The 15,610-nt window shown below is 32.0% G+C and overlaps 2 protein-coding genes across 2 annotated transcripts in view; both read right to left on the bottom strand.

Annotated features, from left to right (window-relative positions):
- Positions 1 to 1,376: 1,376 nt before the first annotated feature.
- On the bottom strand, positions 1,377 to 5,782 carry LOC105625741 (ATPase family AAA domain-containing protein 2-like). The gene is made up of 11 exons (XM_012207063.1): positions 5,638 to 5,782; positions 5,433 to 5,581; positions 4,686 to 4,955; positions 4,403 to 4,594; positions 4,015 to 4,196; positions 3,766 to 3,952; positions 3,516 to 3,701; positions 2,674 to 2,832; positions 2,507 to 2,573; positions 2,329 to 2,433; positions 1,377 to 1,687 (listed from the first exon to the last, which is right to left on the bottom strand). Exons 1-11 carry the CDS (start codon positions 5,780 to 5,782, stop codon positions 1,377 to 1,379), a joined length of 1,953 nt encoding a protein of 650 aa, XP_012062453.1.
- Positions 5,783 to 11,136: 5,354 nt separating this feature from the next.
- Positions 11,137 to 15,610, bottom strand: part of LOC105625559 (ATPase family AAA domain-containing protein 2-like) — an 8,500-nt gene continuing 4,026 nt past the window's right edge. Inside the window, exons 6-15 of the mRNA XM_012206881.1 lie at positions 15,189 to 15,403; positions 14,793 to 15,085; positions 14,210 to 14,527; positions 13,943 to 14,124; positions 13,644 to 13,830; positions 12,905 to 13,383; positions 12,640 to 12,825; positions 12,407 to 12,442; positions 11,312 to 12,173; positions 11,137 to 11,190 (exon numbers count right to left, since the gene is read on the bottom strand). Coding sequence (XP_012062271.1) covers positions 11,137 to 11,190; positions 11,312 to 12,173; positions 12,407 to 12,442; positions 12,640 to 12,825; positions 12,905 to 13,383; positions 13,644 to 13,830; positions 13,943 to 14,124; positions 14,210 to 14,527; positions 14,793 to 15,085; positions 15,189 to 15,403 — 2,812 coding nt within the window. The remainder of the gene's footprint in view (positions 11,191 to 11,311; positions 12,174 to 12,406; positions 12,443 to 12,639; positions 12,826 to 12,904; positions 13,384 to 13,643; positions 13,831 to 13,942; positions 14,125 to 14,209; positions 14,528 to 14,792; positions 15,086 to 15,188; positions 15,404 to 15,610) is intronic.

Raw genomic sequence — 15,610 nt, 5'->3', positions numbered from 1 at the left:
TACTAACCGACGATAACTATAACTATATATATATATATATATATATATATATATATATATATATATATATATATATATATATATATATATATATATATATATATANATATATTATATATATATATATATATATATATATATATATATAATATTACAGAATACTTTTAAATATAATGAATGAGGTCAAAAACTTTTAATTCAGACTAGTGTCATCCCTGAAATCAAGCGTCGCGTGCTATAATAAAACAGCAATGAAATGAGGTGTAAATGAATATCATTTTGTTCATATTGCTAATTGGCTAATTTAAAATAATATAATCTCATTGGTAAAGCAATAAAAATACTATCGGCCGATGTGAATGATGTATGTAAATGCACCGTTTCCAATGAAATGAGGAGTAGAAACGGTAATATATGTATAGGTATGAATACCGACATTTTAATTTCAAGCCAAAAGTATTCGGTCCTGGACAGCTCTGAAATATACAATTGATCCCCGAATTATCACTCATGAATACTCATCTACTATTCTTTGAAACTCAGCATCAGAATCCCTAACAAATGAGATAAAGCAAACTCTTTCTATACGCCTGTCATATCCTGGGATGTGTTCAGATTTCCACGCGGGTGTCATAATGTCATCCTTGAGTAAATAACAGGACGGAGTGATACTTAAGTGGCACTCAAGTGAGAATCTGAATATATGCCCTGAGGGGTACAACAATATGTTGTGATCTGAGGGGCAATTATATTATATCTTGAGTTAAAGTGAAAATTACAAAAATTAAGTATTGACCAATAAAATCATAACTATTCTAGAAAATTTGTTCATTTTTGTAATCTTCATTTTAATTGAAGATTTATTGTTCTGTCATCTCTTTTTTCAATAAATTTAATTTTTATATTGAAAGAATTCTTTGAACAATTTACGCACTCTGAACAGTGCCTATTTCCTCGAGCTCTTTTATTTATTTTTTATTGTTACTTTTAAAATTTAGTTTTAATTTCAAATTAAATGTTATTATGTGGATATTATTAAGCATTTAATTTTTTAAATAAATTTCCTATTTACCATTTAATTTAAATAATTTAAATCAGATAATTTTTAATGCAGATAAAAAAATTTTTTTAATTAATTATAATAAATTAAGAACAAAAATGAATTGTAATGTCAAAATGATGAAAATTATATGAACAATACATATTTAATAGCAAAAAAATGTGCAAAGAATATTTTTTAAATGTTTATCGCATCGTTTATTACATCACAATATTACATTCCACGAATTTTTCATTGTATTATTTACGTATCGTGTTTCACAAATTTCACAAATTTGGACATTACACGAACGATTCACGAGGGACCAAATTAACGATTAATCCTTTTCTTGCTTTATCCGCATTTTGACCCGTTTCAATTCTTCATAACGAGTGACGTATTCATTCACCGTCGCGCATAGATCTCCGTTGTTCTCCATTGCGAGCTCGAGGGAAGAGAACAGGCTCTCCAATAGATAACTCGGCCATTCGTCGGTTGATCTGACAATCGTTTCGACCAAGTCCTCGATTTGCGAGGTGTACAATCTCTCAGTGCTAGACGGAGCCGAAGAGGCGCTGGACGTTAATCTCTGCCGTTTGGATGACGGACCTTCCCCGGACGCATTGTATTCTCTCTTGATGTTCGTTCCTAATCATTAGTTTATAAAAGTACAAATCCTTTGCGATTATACTATTCACGTGTTAATAACTCAATTCTAAGAAATTGTCCTACTGAAAAAAATCCTGTCATAAAATTACTAATTAATATTATGTAATTAGATGATATGTAATACAAGAAGATATGTAATACAAGTAAATCATGAATTGTTTCAAATCAGTACGATTTTTTAAAACCACACATTTGAAAATTCACATAATAATATGTATTTTTCACATAATATGTATTTTTCCTTCTATTTCTATCATTTAATTCTTTAAAATTCGATAACTATAAAATCACAAAATTATTTCTAATATTACGTGATATTAATATTTTTTTAATATTTCTAATATTATTCTAATATTTTTCAAATTACGTTTTTAAAAAAAAAATCACATACTGATTTGTAACAATTTGAAACAATTTGTTACGTGACTTATTTGTTTTAATTACATGATTTCGTTATATAACGAAATTATAATAAATAAATAAATCACGTAACAGATTCTTCCAAATCAGTACATGATTTTTTTTTTAAATATAATTCTTTGTGACATGATTTTTTTCAGTAAGGCTATTATATAGGTTGGACTTATATAAGATTTGTGTATCAATTATAAAACAGTTACTTGATTTGGAAGACGTCGAGTGCGAGGATCGTACAGCTCTGAGCTTATTTCGCGCTTTCGATTGTGTTTTAATCTTCCTGGTCATGCCGCGTGCCGTATTAATCTCTTAAGAGACCATTACAATGCACATTAACATGCGTAAATATTATACATATAAAATTTGTATTAAAAAATATACCTAGTACTCCACTGGAGTCAGTAGAGTGTATATGATTCTTCAGCTTCCTGTTCTCACTCTTGAGCTTCTTCGAGCACGAGATTGGCATCAGATCCGCTGCGTTTGTTAGAAATTGATATTTTGTTAATCATTTATTATATTTATTATATTTATATTTTGTTATACACTGTTATTATTTCAGACGGATAATTACCTTGCGAAGAACAATCGGAAAGACTGTCGGATTTTCCATTGAACAACTGTTTGAAAAAGAAATGTCGCTTTTGTGGCGAAGGCGATTTCACTTCGTATATTTCGCCACGATTATTGTCATACAATTCTGCAATCTGTGACAAGCAGTCGATAATTGTGCGAATTTACGAACATATTGGAAATATATCAATATTTAAAGATCAGTCGTTTAAGAGATAATTGCGTTTAAGAGATAATTTGCTTTTTGACTATTTTCTAAAATAATTCTATAAACATTCAACATTTTTACTTCAATCTGTCGTTTTTAAATATACTTAAATATATCTTACGAATATATGCTATCATATTTATATCTCGAGGTATCTGCTTTCTTATTATTCTCAGACTTATTATTTTTAGATTATTTTCTTAATATATATCGAGTTATTAATATTCTTATAAAATAGATTCTTATTAAAATCAAATTAAGTTTTATAAAATACTTATTAGTATAAAATTATTAAATGCTTGTCAATTTAATTTATGATATTATTATTCCACTTCTATTCATGATTGTGCTCAAGACTGCAAAAGATTTCGGAGCGTTATTTGCGGAATTAGAGATATATATATATATATAAATTTTTATTGTGAAATATTTAAATCCGTTTTGATCGAAAATAAGATTTCTCTTAGTCATATTTATTCTCATTGGTCCAATTTTGAATTATAATTTTTTAAACCTTGATGTACTAAATATATACAAAACACGGGCAGAAAAATGTTAAACATGTTCAAAAAACAAGAGAGTATTAAAAAAAACAGAAAGGATATCAACCTCCGATGGCAGATTAATGTGTCGGCAGTGAGCGGTCATTAGCACGAGCATGTGCACCGATCGATCGAGACCACGTATTAAAGAGGTAAAAACCACTCTCGCCGTTTCATCCACCAGATCCCACCAGGTCAAGACCCCGGGCATATACAGCAACGCTGGTAGGGTGTGTCGCGCGGTTTTGATCTTCTGTCACAATAAAATGACTGTCATCTGATATTTTGCTCAAAAACACGAAATAATTATTTTCTACTTGTATCATGGCTTCTTCAGCCGCCTTGCCCGTTTCCTCAAACAACGTCGTAACGTCCAAGATGTGACATGGCAAGTGTTCCAGGGTGTGCAGCAATGCCGGGCCTAGATGACGAGTGTGGGAATCGTCTTCACCGCACAGCAAAATTCGCGGACAGCCGCTCGATTTGGACATGGCTTTACCTATACTGCGGTCTCACGTGGATTAGTATTTGATTTTCATTTCCCTGGATATTTTCATATCACTTACATGTTATCGGAAGTCAGCATGCCAGTTGGACAAAGTGTTTGTAAACGCGATAGGATTCCCGTCAAATCCTCGTGCAACAACGGTTGGATTCTGAAGGATAAGTTCTTAATTGGGGCAATGATAATGCGATGCGACGCAGGAACGATGTTTTGGCGTGCCTTCAAGAAATCTTCTTTTTCCACCTTGATAAGAAATATTTCTCTTGCAATTAGACGTTTTACTTTATGTAAGAATAGTACGAAATGTACAGAATATAATGTATATGAAACATATGTGTATATATTTTTACATAAAAATTATTTCTATATAAAGTCTATTTTTTTCTGTAATCTATTTTATTTGTTAAGTAGGATCAAATCAGTATTTATTGTCACACCAAGTGTCTTACTTTGAGATGGCGTTCATTGATGTGATACTTAGACTTGGAATTATAGATTTGTGGATAATTTCTACGAACGGAACACATAACTGCTTCAGCACAAAGAGCCTGTAGATCGCTGCCGCAAAATCCTAGCGTTTTCGATGCCAGATTCGCTAAGAATTTTTGGGCTGGTTTCTGCTTCCAGCTTTTAATATGCACCTATCCCCATATAAAAACATAACGTTTTCCACTTCATCATTACCTTTTTTCTTATACATTGTTGTGATATTTTTTATTAGCAGAACGATACCGAAAGTATCTCTTTTCTGGCGCTGTAGCAAGGCAGAGGGAAATACAGTTCTTTGTCAAATCTGCCGGGTCTCCTCAGAGCGGGATCTATCGCATCAATTCTGTTAGTCGCGCCTATCACTATGATCTCGGAATTGTTATCCAGACCATCCATCAGGGCCAAAAGAGTGGAAACAACACTGGCATGAACAAAATCCTGCCGACTAGATCTCACAGGCGCGAGACCATCGACTTCGTCGAAAAAAATGATGCATGGTTTTGTTTGTTGTGCCTAGAGAAGAAAATAATTTCTTTCTTTGAATTGGAGATAAAATGGAGGAAGCTCATTTCCTATGGAAATTCTACGGGAATAAAATATTGGAAAATGTTTAAAAAAAAAATTTATAAACATTTAATACTTGAAAAGATATTGTTTAAAAAATTTAGAAATATTTTAAAATGATTTTTTTTTCATGGTAACATTTTTAATAACATATCTTAAAAATTTGTTAGAAATATTTTTTTAATTTTCCTTTTTATCATCCACTCAGAAAATATTTTCTAAAATATTTGAAATATTTCTGTGCTGTATTGGTTCTTGTGAATATGACTTTTTACAGATTCAATTTTACAGTACAATTTGTTCAAGATAGTCAAGTTTTGAAGAAAGTTAATTTTAAATTTAAATGTTTATTATTAAATTCTGAACAGATTAAAATGATAAGAGCATGGAATGGCATGGAATTATAAGAGATCAAACTTTACCGACCAGGGAAAAAATCTTTTCGAGCTTCTTCTCACTTTCTCCGACCCATTTGCTAAGACAATCGGAACCTTTGCGCGAGATGAAGGAGACCTTACGTTCGGAGTTGCTGCATTCTGTTGCTAATGCACTGGCTACTAGAGTCTTTCCCGTTCCTAGAAGAATAAAAGCAAAAGAGATCCATCTTACATGATGAAGTATTTGACATTACCTGGAGGGCCATGGAACAATAAACCACGTGGTGGTCTGAGATTGAATTTAGCGTATACATCCCCATACATCAATGGGAATAGGACCATCTCCTTCACAATTCTAATATGTTTTTCCAGCCCTCCGATGCAGGAGAAATCTTTCATCGTGGCAGACATTTTTTTGTCTTTTTCAAGAATTCGGGGAAAGCTAAACCGATCTATTTCCACTTCTGTGTGTTACGATACAATCAATATAAAAATATCAATTACTCAATATAATCAATGTAAAAATATCAATTACTATCATCGATGTCTCTCAGTGGAAATCTACGATTTATTCATACATCCTGAGGTGATCTTACAATCGATATTGTCACTGGAATTTTTACGCAAGTGTTATTCGAAGTTATGAGAACCTACTACTCAATTTCAACATTATTCCTGACATTATCGTCAGCTAATAGATGGAAAGTCACACGGATCGATTCTCGTATCGATACGACGCTCGTATGTTCCAATTTCCTTCCTGATAAAAAATAAAGGAACAGACAGAAAGGAATATAAATAAATCGCCAATAAATCGGTTACATTACGAAATTTTTATTTCACTATAATATATGACAATAAAATGTATTACTTATATGATAAAATAAATAAGGCAGTGGATGCATCTCGTCGCTTTTCGTCCGTATCTTTTACAACTTCATCGTGTATGCGCCTAAATTCTTAAGGCTACCATCTACTCTGCGTGCGTACATTGTCAGTAGAAAAAATTGCCAGATACTTGATATGCTACAGCTCAAGTTCGAGCGTGTTAATACTTCATTCTTCGTAGAGAGTAGTCTTAAGGGATGTTCTATTGAGAAAGAGATAGAAAGAAAGAGAGAAATAGATAAATGTGGTCGCTCGTCCGTAATCGGCAGTGTTTGCAAGATAACTTTTCGATTCGATAGTGCATACATTATTTATACATATATGTATATGTACGTATAACGCGGATTTTTTCATGCGGTGGTATTGCGAAAACGACGGCATACCGACGAGCACCAAAAACGTAATCGCAGAACAGCAGCCGTCTCTTTCGGATTCGTGACTTCGAGTGCGGAATGTAAATCTGTGATCGCTAGAAGAAAAATTATATATACACATCCGTCCGACTGCGAGTTAACGGTGTAACTTCCGTATTTTATCTGAACACTTTGCAACAGTTATAATTATGTATATGCAGGAGTGAGGTCTTGCATTATCTGTCGTTAGCTTCTTTGGCAAATACCGGATACTTGATCCCCGTCGCGAGAGAATCAATAATAATTCACGTAAAGCAATTCTTCTTTTTCTTTCCCTTTCATCCTTCTTCATTTTCAAATGGGGTTGAGAATCGAGAATGTGTGTACATCGCATATGCATAATACGAACGCTGGGAAAAAAGCGAGCGTTTCTTTTTTTTCTTTCCTAAACCTCAGTCTTTTCGATTCTACTTACTAGAAAATTTCGCAAGTAATACAATCGAATTTCGACGAACGATCCAATCGCCGAACGAAACGAATTCTTATCATGCTAACTACAAAAATTTCTTCGCTACGAATGCATCACCTGACGCAAGAAACGGATATGTTACTAACAAAATTTGTAGATTACCTCTTAAATCACGCTCTTGCAAACGAAAAACGTTACATCTTAACAATAACGATGTATCCCTAAGATATTACTCGTGGATCACATGAGAGATTTATTGACAGAGTTTATTTACTATAGCTCCTATTCGATTGTATGATTTGAACAGCAAAGGATGGATTGCGCCCTGTATGTATGTTGCCTCCGATGTATTGTTTAAATGGTTATTGAAGAGAATCTGCTTTTTTCAGGCTGTTCGGGACAGCTTAATTAAGTGAAAACGAGTTTTCGTCTCGTCGCATACGACTTCATCTGGTAACTAATCGTTCACAATTACAGCAAGTCACAACCAATACACGAATCTGGGGAAGGCAAGTTATATCCTAAATATTCGCTAATATTTATACATGTACATATAACACAAAGTTTCCCAGAATCGTCACAGTTCTTCTCAAGCATGAATACTTGGATTTCTGAATAATAAGAACGGCAGTTTTTTTTTCTTAAATTAAAATACAGCTTTATAAAATTGATTATCTATTAAAAATTTTATTTGTCTCACTTTCGGATAGATACGAAAATTAAAAAGTCGAGAAAATAAAAAAGAAAATTAAGTGGAAGAAAGTGCGATAGTTCTGGGATATTTTGTAGAGCGACGGCCAGATATTCAAGAGTGCCTAGGATCGACTGGAAGTCTCAACGTTTTATATAATATTCCTTTCCATTACCGGTTCGAATTTTAAACTTGATATTACTCATTTTTTCTGATAAATTTAGTAAAAAAGGTAATTTTTTTTGTCGCCAATTTAAATCCCAATCCAAACACTTGCCATGTATTAATTGTTGCGGCTCACTTTTGGAGATCTAACGCGCGAACGATTAATTTTGCTATTTTAAATTTCACTTTTTAAATTTCATTCACTTTTTAAGAGTCTTCGAAACCGCTCTAAACATGACTAACTAGCCGCCACTGCATCATATATATATATATATATTTTTTTTATCGAGGTATTTCATATTTATAATAGTGTAAGTGTGTGTATATTAAGTGCCCTGTTTCCATCTTCAACGAGTAAAACCTTATCCTTTTTACAACTTTGGTCTATTTAAATTGCAGATTACTAGTCACATTTTGAATACATCTTAAGTTATTTCATATGAACTGAAAAGGATAGATCAAAAGTTACTATCACATAAGAAAAAGATCACATTTAACTGAAGCAATTATTCAGTTAGAAAGATAGTTTTGATGAACAATATTGTTACATATATAGATGTATGTTCATTATCTCATATTTATTTAAACATCGAATATAATTTTCGTGATTTAATATTAAAAAATTTAATGTTTTATATAAAATATTAAAACACTTTGTATTGAATTTTTTCTCTTGAGATAATAAGATTTGATCGTTTTTATACGTCAAGTGTATCATCTTATACTTATAAGTAATAATTTGAATTGATACATTCTGTAATACGAGATACATTTTGATACACAATACGATAAAGAGAAAACCATAATCATACTCTCTATGAATCTTTTGGAATGAAAATTGAGCCAATTTTGAAAAATAATGAACTTTTTTTACTCTGAACAAGACAGATTTTCACTTTTTTTTGGAGTAAGATTTCACTCTTTTAGAGTGAGATTCATTCCAAAGGAATGAGATCTCACTCTTTTTTCTTGAAACTGTATTCCTTGGAGTGACTCTAAGAGTGAAATCTTACTCTAAAAGAATGAAATTCTTTCATCTCACGCCTAAAGAATGAAAATCTACCACTCCAAGAGTAAAAATATTATATTTTCTCTCTTTTTTTTCAAGATTGGCTCAATTTTCAGCTTTTTGGAGTGAGATGATTTTACTCCAAAAGATTTAGAAAGTATATGTATGTAACAAATGTAAGAAAAAACGTTTCGTGTTTTAACTTTCTCTCCGATAAATTTTTATTCGAGATGAATAATTCTAAATAGTTAGTAATTTAATAAAATGAAAAAACTCGTGATAATATAAAAAAAGCCGCTATACAAAATTGCGAACAATCACTGTACTATATTAATATCTTTGCTTCATAAAGATTGAATTAAATTAAAATTGTTAAGTACACAATGTACCAATTCTTGTGTTTTTATTATCTCTTATACAGAGTGAGGAAAAAATACAGAAAGACCCCGAAATATGTCGAAAAATATAAGCTTTATAGAAAACTGTTTCAGGTAAAAGTTATAGGGTTTAAAAAATCTATCTATCTTATTAGTTTAACTTCAGATAGCATCGTTAAGGTCAAATCAGGTTTTAAGTAGAGATTTCCATTTAAAGAAATCAATATGACTGGCAATGCCACTCAAGATTAAATAAGATAAGACCGGTAGATAAACTTTTCAAACGTTACAACTTTTATTTAAACAATTTTCCATAAATCTTATATTTTTCGAGATATTTCGTGGTTCCGGTATTTTTTCCTCACCCTGTATGATCAATATAATGTAATTACTTGAAAGAAAAATATATATTTTGCAAAATGTGTATATGTGTCTGTATACATATAAAGTATGTATATATTAAGTGACTGAAGATTAAATTAAAAACTTGTATCCTCTCTTGCGTTATACATATTATATATTGTCAGATAAGTTTTTAATTGGATCTTCTATTTAATCTTCTATTTAATCTGGAATCTTTTGAACAAACGTTTAGAAATAAAAGAGTTATTTTCTGAAGGAATATTATGCAAGAATGTTAGCAATTTACTACTTTTATCTTATTTGGTTTTATTATTTTTATCACATCCATTATGATATATAAAAATGATGTAATCTCGAAAATATTAAGTTTTAAGGCTCCTGAGTAGTTAAATTGTGATCATGGCCATGTTAAATCGTGATATCAAATGCGAGAAATGACACGTTAATTTTTGTTACGTGCCATTCGTAAGACAATTTAGACAAAACGCTGAGATCGCTTTAAAATAATTTTAAAAATGGATGAAGCTTTTTTATCCCCCCTGACGGACAATAATTGTAAAAAAATAAAAGGCACATTAAGTATTTTTATTCAGTATTTTTATTTATTTATTTATTTATGTGTATACGTACATTATTTTTACTTTCACGTACCTTTTATCACTTTATAAGATTATTTACTGACTGTCAGAAAGGAATGAGAATAGCTTTCATCTATTTTTACAATTGTTTTAAAACAATCTCATCATTTTGTTTTGTCCAAATTGTCTTTATTTACAAATGGTACGAAAGAACAAAAATTAACGTGTCATTTCTCGCTTCTGACGTCACAATTCAATATGGCTATAATAACTATAACTACTATATAGGCTATAACTACTCAGGAGCTTTAAACATGATAATATTTTCATTATCAAGCCAATAATAATAAATCAAATTTTTACAGAAGCCATTTATTAAATTTAAATCAAATTAATTTTATAAAAAAAGTATATATAAATGGCAGCAATAAAAAACGGCATTCTAACTTTTTTAGCCTTATATATATAATTAAGATTCATGATATTATCTTATTTTTGTATGAAATATCAAATAATCACTTGATTAGACATTTACAGTATTTTTAGAATATGTACAAAATCCAATCTAATATACCTGGAACTTAATAATCAACTAAAATTGCTTTTTATCTTACACAAATGCAATAGCTTTGCAGATACATGCTGTTATTCATCTAAAAATTGGCAGTATAATAACTAAGAAATATAGGATTCCAAAGTTCCATTTGATACAACAATGATAATATCCAGCTTTACGATCAGTATAAATATACAAAAAAAGACCTTCCGATGTGTTGCTGAAGGTGTCACAATGACGTAATAATGTAATACGTTTGTCTTGTTAGTAATATGCATTTTCTTTCATACCTGTGTATTATACTCTACTGACGTTGTGACTTGTACTCTGTAAACTTTTCCACTTCCTTGAGCAAGTCCTGAAAGTAACAATGTTTATTAACATACATTTATACCTAGTTAAATTAACCAATATATTTTAATTTTATTAAATTATATAGTTTCTGTAGCATAATTTTACAATTAATACAAAGTATTTACCTTTGGCAGTGATTTTCTATCGTATTTCTGAGCATATTTTCCAACGCATCTGCTTAGTTGCACATAAATATCGCATAACACCTCGACAGGAAAGTCTTTTGTTATTTCAACAGTAAAATGCCATGCATTATCAAGTTCGCTTTTATCAACTACAATTTTCTCGTTTTCTTCAATCTTATCTCGGCTAGTATCACTTTCGATGGCGAATGATAATTCGTCCATGCTTTCGCGTCGAGATGACGAACTCGAATCACCATTCACCATTGGTTTGTCTTCCTCTATGAAGCATATTTCCATTTGATCAAGATTATCTATTCGTTGATCGGTTATAGTGCAGTTTTGACTTCCCTTTGAATTTTCATTTTGCGAATCGTTCTCTGAATCAGTATTATCAAACAATCCCATATGCCCATTCAAAACGTTATTCGCCTCAGTTTCGAATTCTTGAAATTTTTCTAGATCAATACTAGTAGTTTCATTGCTTGCTGATTTATTCGCAACTATTTCAGTAACATTCTCCTCGAAAGCGATCTTCCTCTTCTTTTGAACCTTCTTTACATAACCGCGAGCCCAAGCGGGTATTTTACGCTTCCTCGAACTACCGAATTTCTTTCCGTTCACAACGAGAGAGTGACTAGAATTTATAGACTCCTTTTTGTCTGTTCGTTCGTTCGTGGAATTAGATTCCAGCTTGGAATTTTTGCTTTCATCATTATCACAATTGCTTTCTAAAATTCGACGATTCTTCGATATTTCGCGACACTTGTCCTCGAAATCAGAGTCCAATTCAGCTTTTATTAAAGCATAAGCGTTATCACGCAAAGAACACGCTCGATGTCTTATTAATTTGTCTGCAGGATCCCTATGAAAAAAAACGTAATGTGTTATTAGCATATAAAAAAGAAAATCATTCTAGCATTCCATTGATAGAAAGCATGATGACTAATGGGAGTGGTCTTCAATGATGCGTGGTGAATTAGTCATAATGGTGTGTCTAGCAAAACAACAACGATTATGGTGCGCTCTAAATTGAAAACCACTATTATCTACGGAGCGATAACAGCATTACGGATAAACAGCAAAAAGCTCAACTACCTCTTTAATATTCCGAGGGAAGGCCTATCACGTAAGCTGACATGAAAACACACAATATGAAATGTCAGTATAGAAAAAGACAGTATATATTGCTAAAGAAGAACTTCAAGTTATAGCACAATATCAATAACTGCTTCTGTAATGGAGATAATTCTCGCACAAAGACTCGTATGATTGTTTTCCTTGACTGGCGAGAAATTTTAAAAAGATTGTATTCTGATTCAGTTACTGACCTGTCTGGGTTATATTCTAGAGCGTTCCTACATATGAGATCAATATCGTCAAGAAATTCGCGGGCGCATAAATAGCAGTTCATATCGATCTTGGTCATCATCGTTTCTAGATCCATGGGCTGCTTTATTATTAGATTGTAGTCCGGTACTTCTTCCGTGTCCACCGGCTTTGTAAACATGAAAAATCTGAAACACATTATTCAATCAAACTCTTCTGATATACTCTGAAAAAAGCTGAAAATAATTTATATAATATTAAACTTACTGTCGATTTCTCGCTAATTTAGCGCATATTTCTCTCAGAAAAATTCGTAATTCTCTCAGGGATATTTCATCTTTCTCGTACATGATCTGCTTCTCCTCTTCTGTTAGTTTTTTTGGCAACGGATCTGGCGCTAATGGCAGTGTTTCTAAAACCTCTACTTTGTTGCTTTTGATCTGCGGCTGTCTTAGACACTGAATAACAAAAATGGGCCGGAAAAATTTCGTTCTTTGTTCGGTGGTAGGAGTCTTCATAGAATACACCTCTCCACGTAATTCACTAAACAAGCTTTTTAATTGATCGGGAAGATCTTGATACGTTGCGTCACTCGTTGCGAGAATTAAAATTGGTAAAGAAGGATCTAGTGCTGCGATACGACACAGGAAAACTGCTTTCACTGTTTCTGGCACGAGAGGCCACCACTGATTAATCGATCGAATGTAAATTATGGACGGTACATTCCTAACCGCTTCATTAAATACCTACAATATTTATAATTATTAATATTTATCTATTTAACTCTCTAACTAATATTTCTTTTCCTTTGAATATAATAAATATCACATATGAATAAAAAATTAAAATAGATAGTTTAATTTTTCATTTATGTGTGATATTTATTATATTTCGAATCAAATTATTATTTTTTATCAATATAATTTTCAATTATTATGAAATTAAAGCTTTAAAACTTGTAGACAAATATATAAGTTTAAAAATTTAATATAATAAATTATACAACCTGCACGCAAGTTTCTTCCGGAGATCGAGCACTTTCAGCAAACAATGTGCTGACATCTAAAATCTGAACTGGCAGATGTTCCATGCAATATAGCAATGCTTGAGCTAAATGAGGTCCCTGACCCTCAGACAGACTGCCACCCGAAATTAATAATCTTGGGCGATGGATACCTTTGGCATTTCTCATTCTATAAAAACAAATCACAATTATAGAACAATTTATAAGAACATATTTTGATTAACAATATTATTTATGATTATAATGTGAAATGTTATAATATATATGTAAAGAATAATTACTTTGCCATTGCAGGATTTACACCTTGAGGATATATTCCTCTTATTAAATTAAGTAATTCTTCTAATGGAGGTGCTAACAGCGGTTCCATAAAAGGTTGCAATTTTCTTCCTGCACATGGAGCTACTCTATGTGATGATGGAATGAGCATAGCGTTTGCTTGCATAAAGTCACGTTTCTTTACCTGTTAATTAATATAGTTAATATCAACTTCTAAAATATAAAATTTCGATTATATATTGATATTATTCTTTTTATACTAAACGTACTTCAACTCTCTCCGGATCCAGCAGTAATCTGTCATTTGTCATATAAATTTGTGGGTAAGTTCTCCGTAATCCCTGCAGTACTGCCTCGGTGCACAAAGCTCTCAAGTCTGAGCCACAATAACCAGTTGCTTTTTCTGCCAGTATCTCCAATAATTGATCGGACGGCGGATTTTTCCATTTACTAACGTGAATTTTTAAGATTTCTAATCTCTCTTTCATAGCCGGTAGGGGAAAAAAGAGTTCACGATCAAAACGGCCAGGTCTTCGTAAAGCTGGATCAATTGCATCAATTCTGTTCGTTGCACCAATAACTATAACCTTTAACAATTAAAAAGAAAAAGATAAAAAAATTCTAAAAATACCATATAAATCTAATATAATTTCTGAGGTAACGAAAAGTTCAGCAATAATGAATAAATTTTAAAACAAGCCCAGTTCTCCAAAATGAAAAATGAGCAAAAAGCTTATAACTTCTTCTTATAAAAATTGCAATTGAAACCAATTAGAAAGCCAAGATCAACTAGCATTTTCATGAGAAGGCTAAAGTTTAATTTGTACTGTCGAAGAACATTATTTTTATTACCTGTCCCCTATCACTGAGACCATCCATAAGTGCCAAAAGTGTGGATACAATACTAGCATGTATTTGATCTTGCTTGGTACTTCTAACAGGTGCCAGACCATCTATTTCGTCAAAAAATATTATGGACGGTTTCATTTGTTGAGCCTGTTCAAACAATAATCTCAATTGTCGTTCTGATTCTCCAACCCACTTTGACAGACAATCCGCTCCTTTCCTCATGAAGAATGCCATCTTCTTGTTGCCTTGACTGCATTCATTTGCTAGTGCTCTAGCTATTAGTGTCTTTCCAGTCCCTAAAATAAACGTTCAAATTACCCAAACAAAAATAAAAAATAAGTTTTTTATTATATTGCACTTCAAAACGATAGATTTGTTAATTTAATGTATTATATGTACCTGGCGGGCCATGAAACAAAACACCCTTCGGTGGAGTAACGTCGTATCTCTCAAAAACATCTGGATACATCATAGGAAAGATGACCATCTCCTTAAGGCAGTGAATATGGGTTTCCAGACCTCCAACGTCGTTAAATCTAATGTTAGTATCTAAGGTAATGGGATTTATGTCAGCTTTTCGATCTGGTGGACCGCCTTGTGGTATGGCCGATTGTCTGTAAAAATAATTGATATTTTTATTAACCCTCAACGTGTCAAATGAAGGTTACTGTGTGTGTGTGTGTGTGTGTGTGTGTGTGTGTGTGTGTGTGTGTGTGTGTGTGTGTGTGTGTGTGTGTGTGTGTGTGTGTGTGTGTGTGTGTGTGTGTGTGTGTGTGTGTGTGTGTGTGTGTGTGTGTGTGTGTGTGTGTGTGTGTGTGTGT

Source organism: Atta cephalotes (assembly GCF_000143395.1).
Source record: "Atta cephalotes unplaced genomic scaffold scaffold00003, whole genome shotgun sequence".
NCBI classification, from domain to species: Eukaryota; Metazoa; Arthropoda; class Insecta; order Hymenoptera; family Formicidae; genus Atta; species Atta cephalotes.
Note: the sequence above shows the minus strand (reverse complement) of the source record. Positions and strands in the feature narration are given on the sequence as shown.

Bases quoted from the DNA above. Each gene is read 5' to 3' on its own strand.
- LOC105625741 (XM_012207063.1), bottom strand. From the start codon at position 5,782: ATGAAAGATTTCTCCTGCATCGGAGGGCTGGAAAAACATATTAGAATT. The intron at 4,197-4,402 runs GTAAGACACTTG...TTTCTTATCAAG, and splicing joins TCAATGAACGCCATCTCAAA to GTGGAAAAAGAAGATTTCTT. The intron at 2,574-2,673 runs GTGTATAACAAA...TCGTGCTCGAAG, and splicing joins ATCCGTCTGAAATAATAACA to AAGCTCAAGAGTGAGAACAG.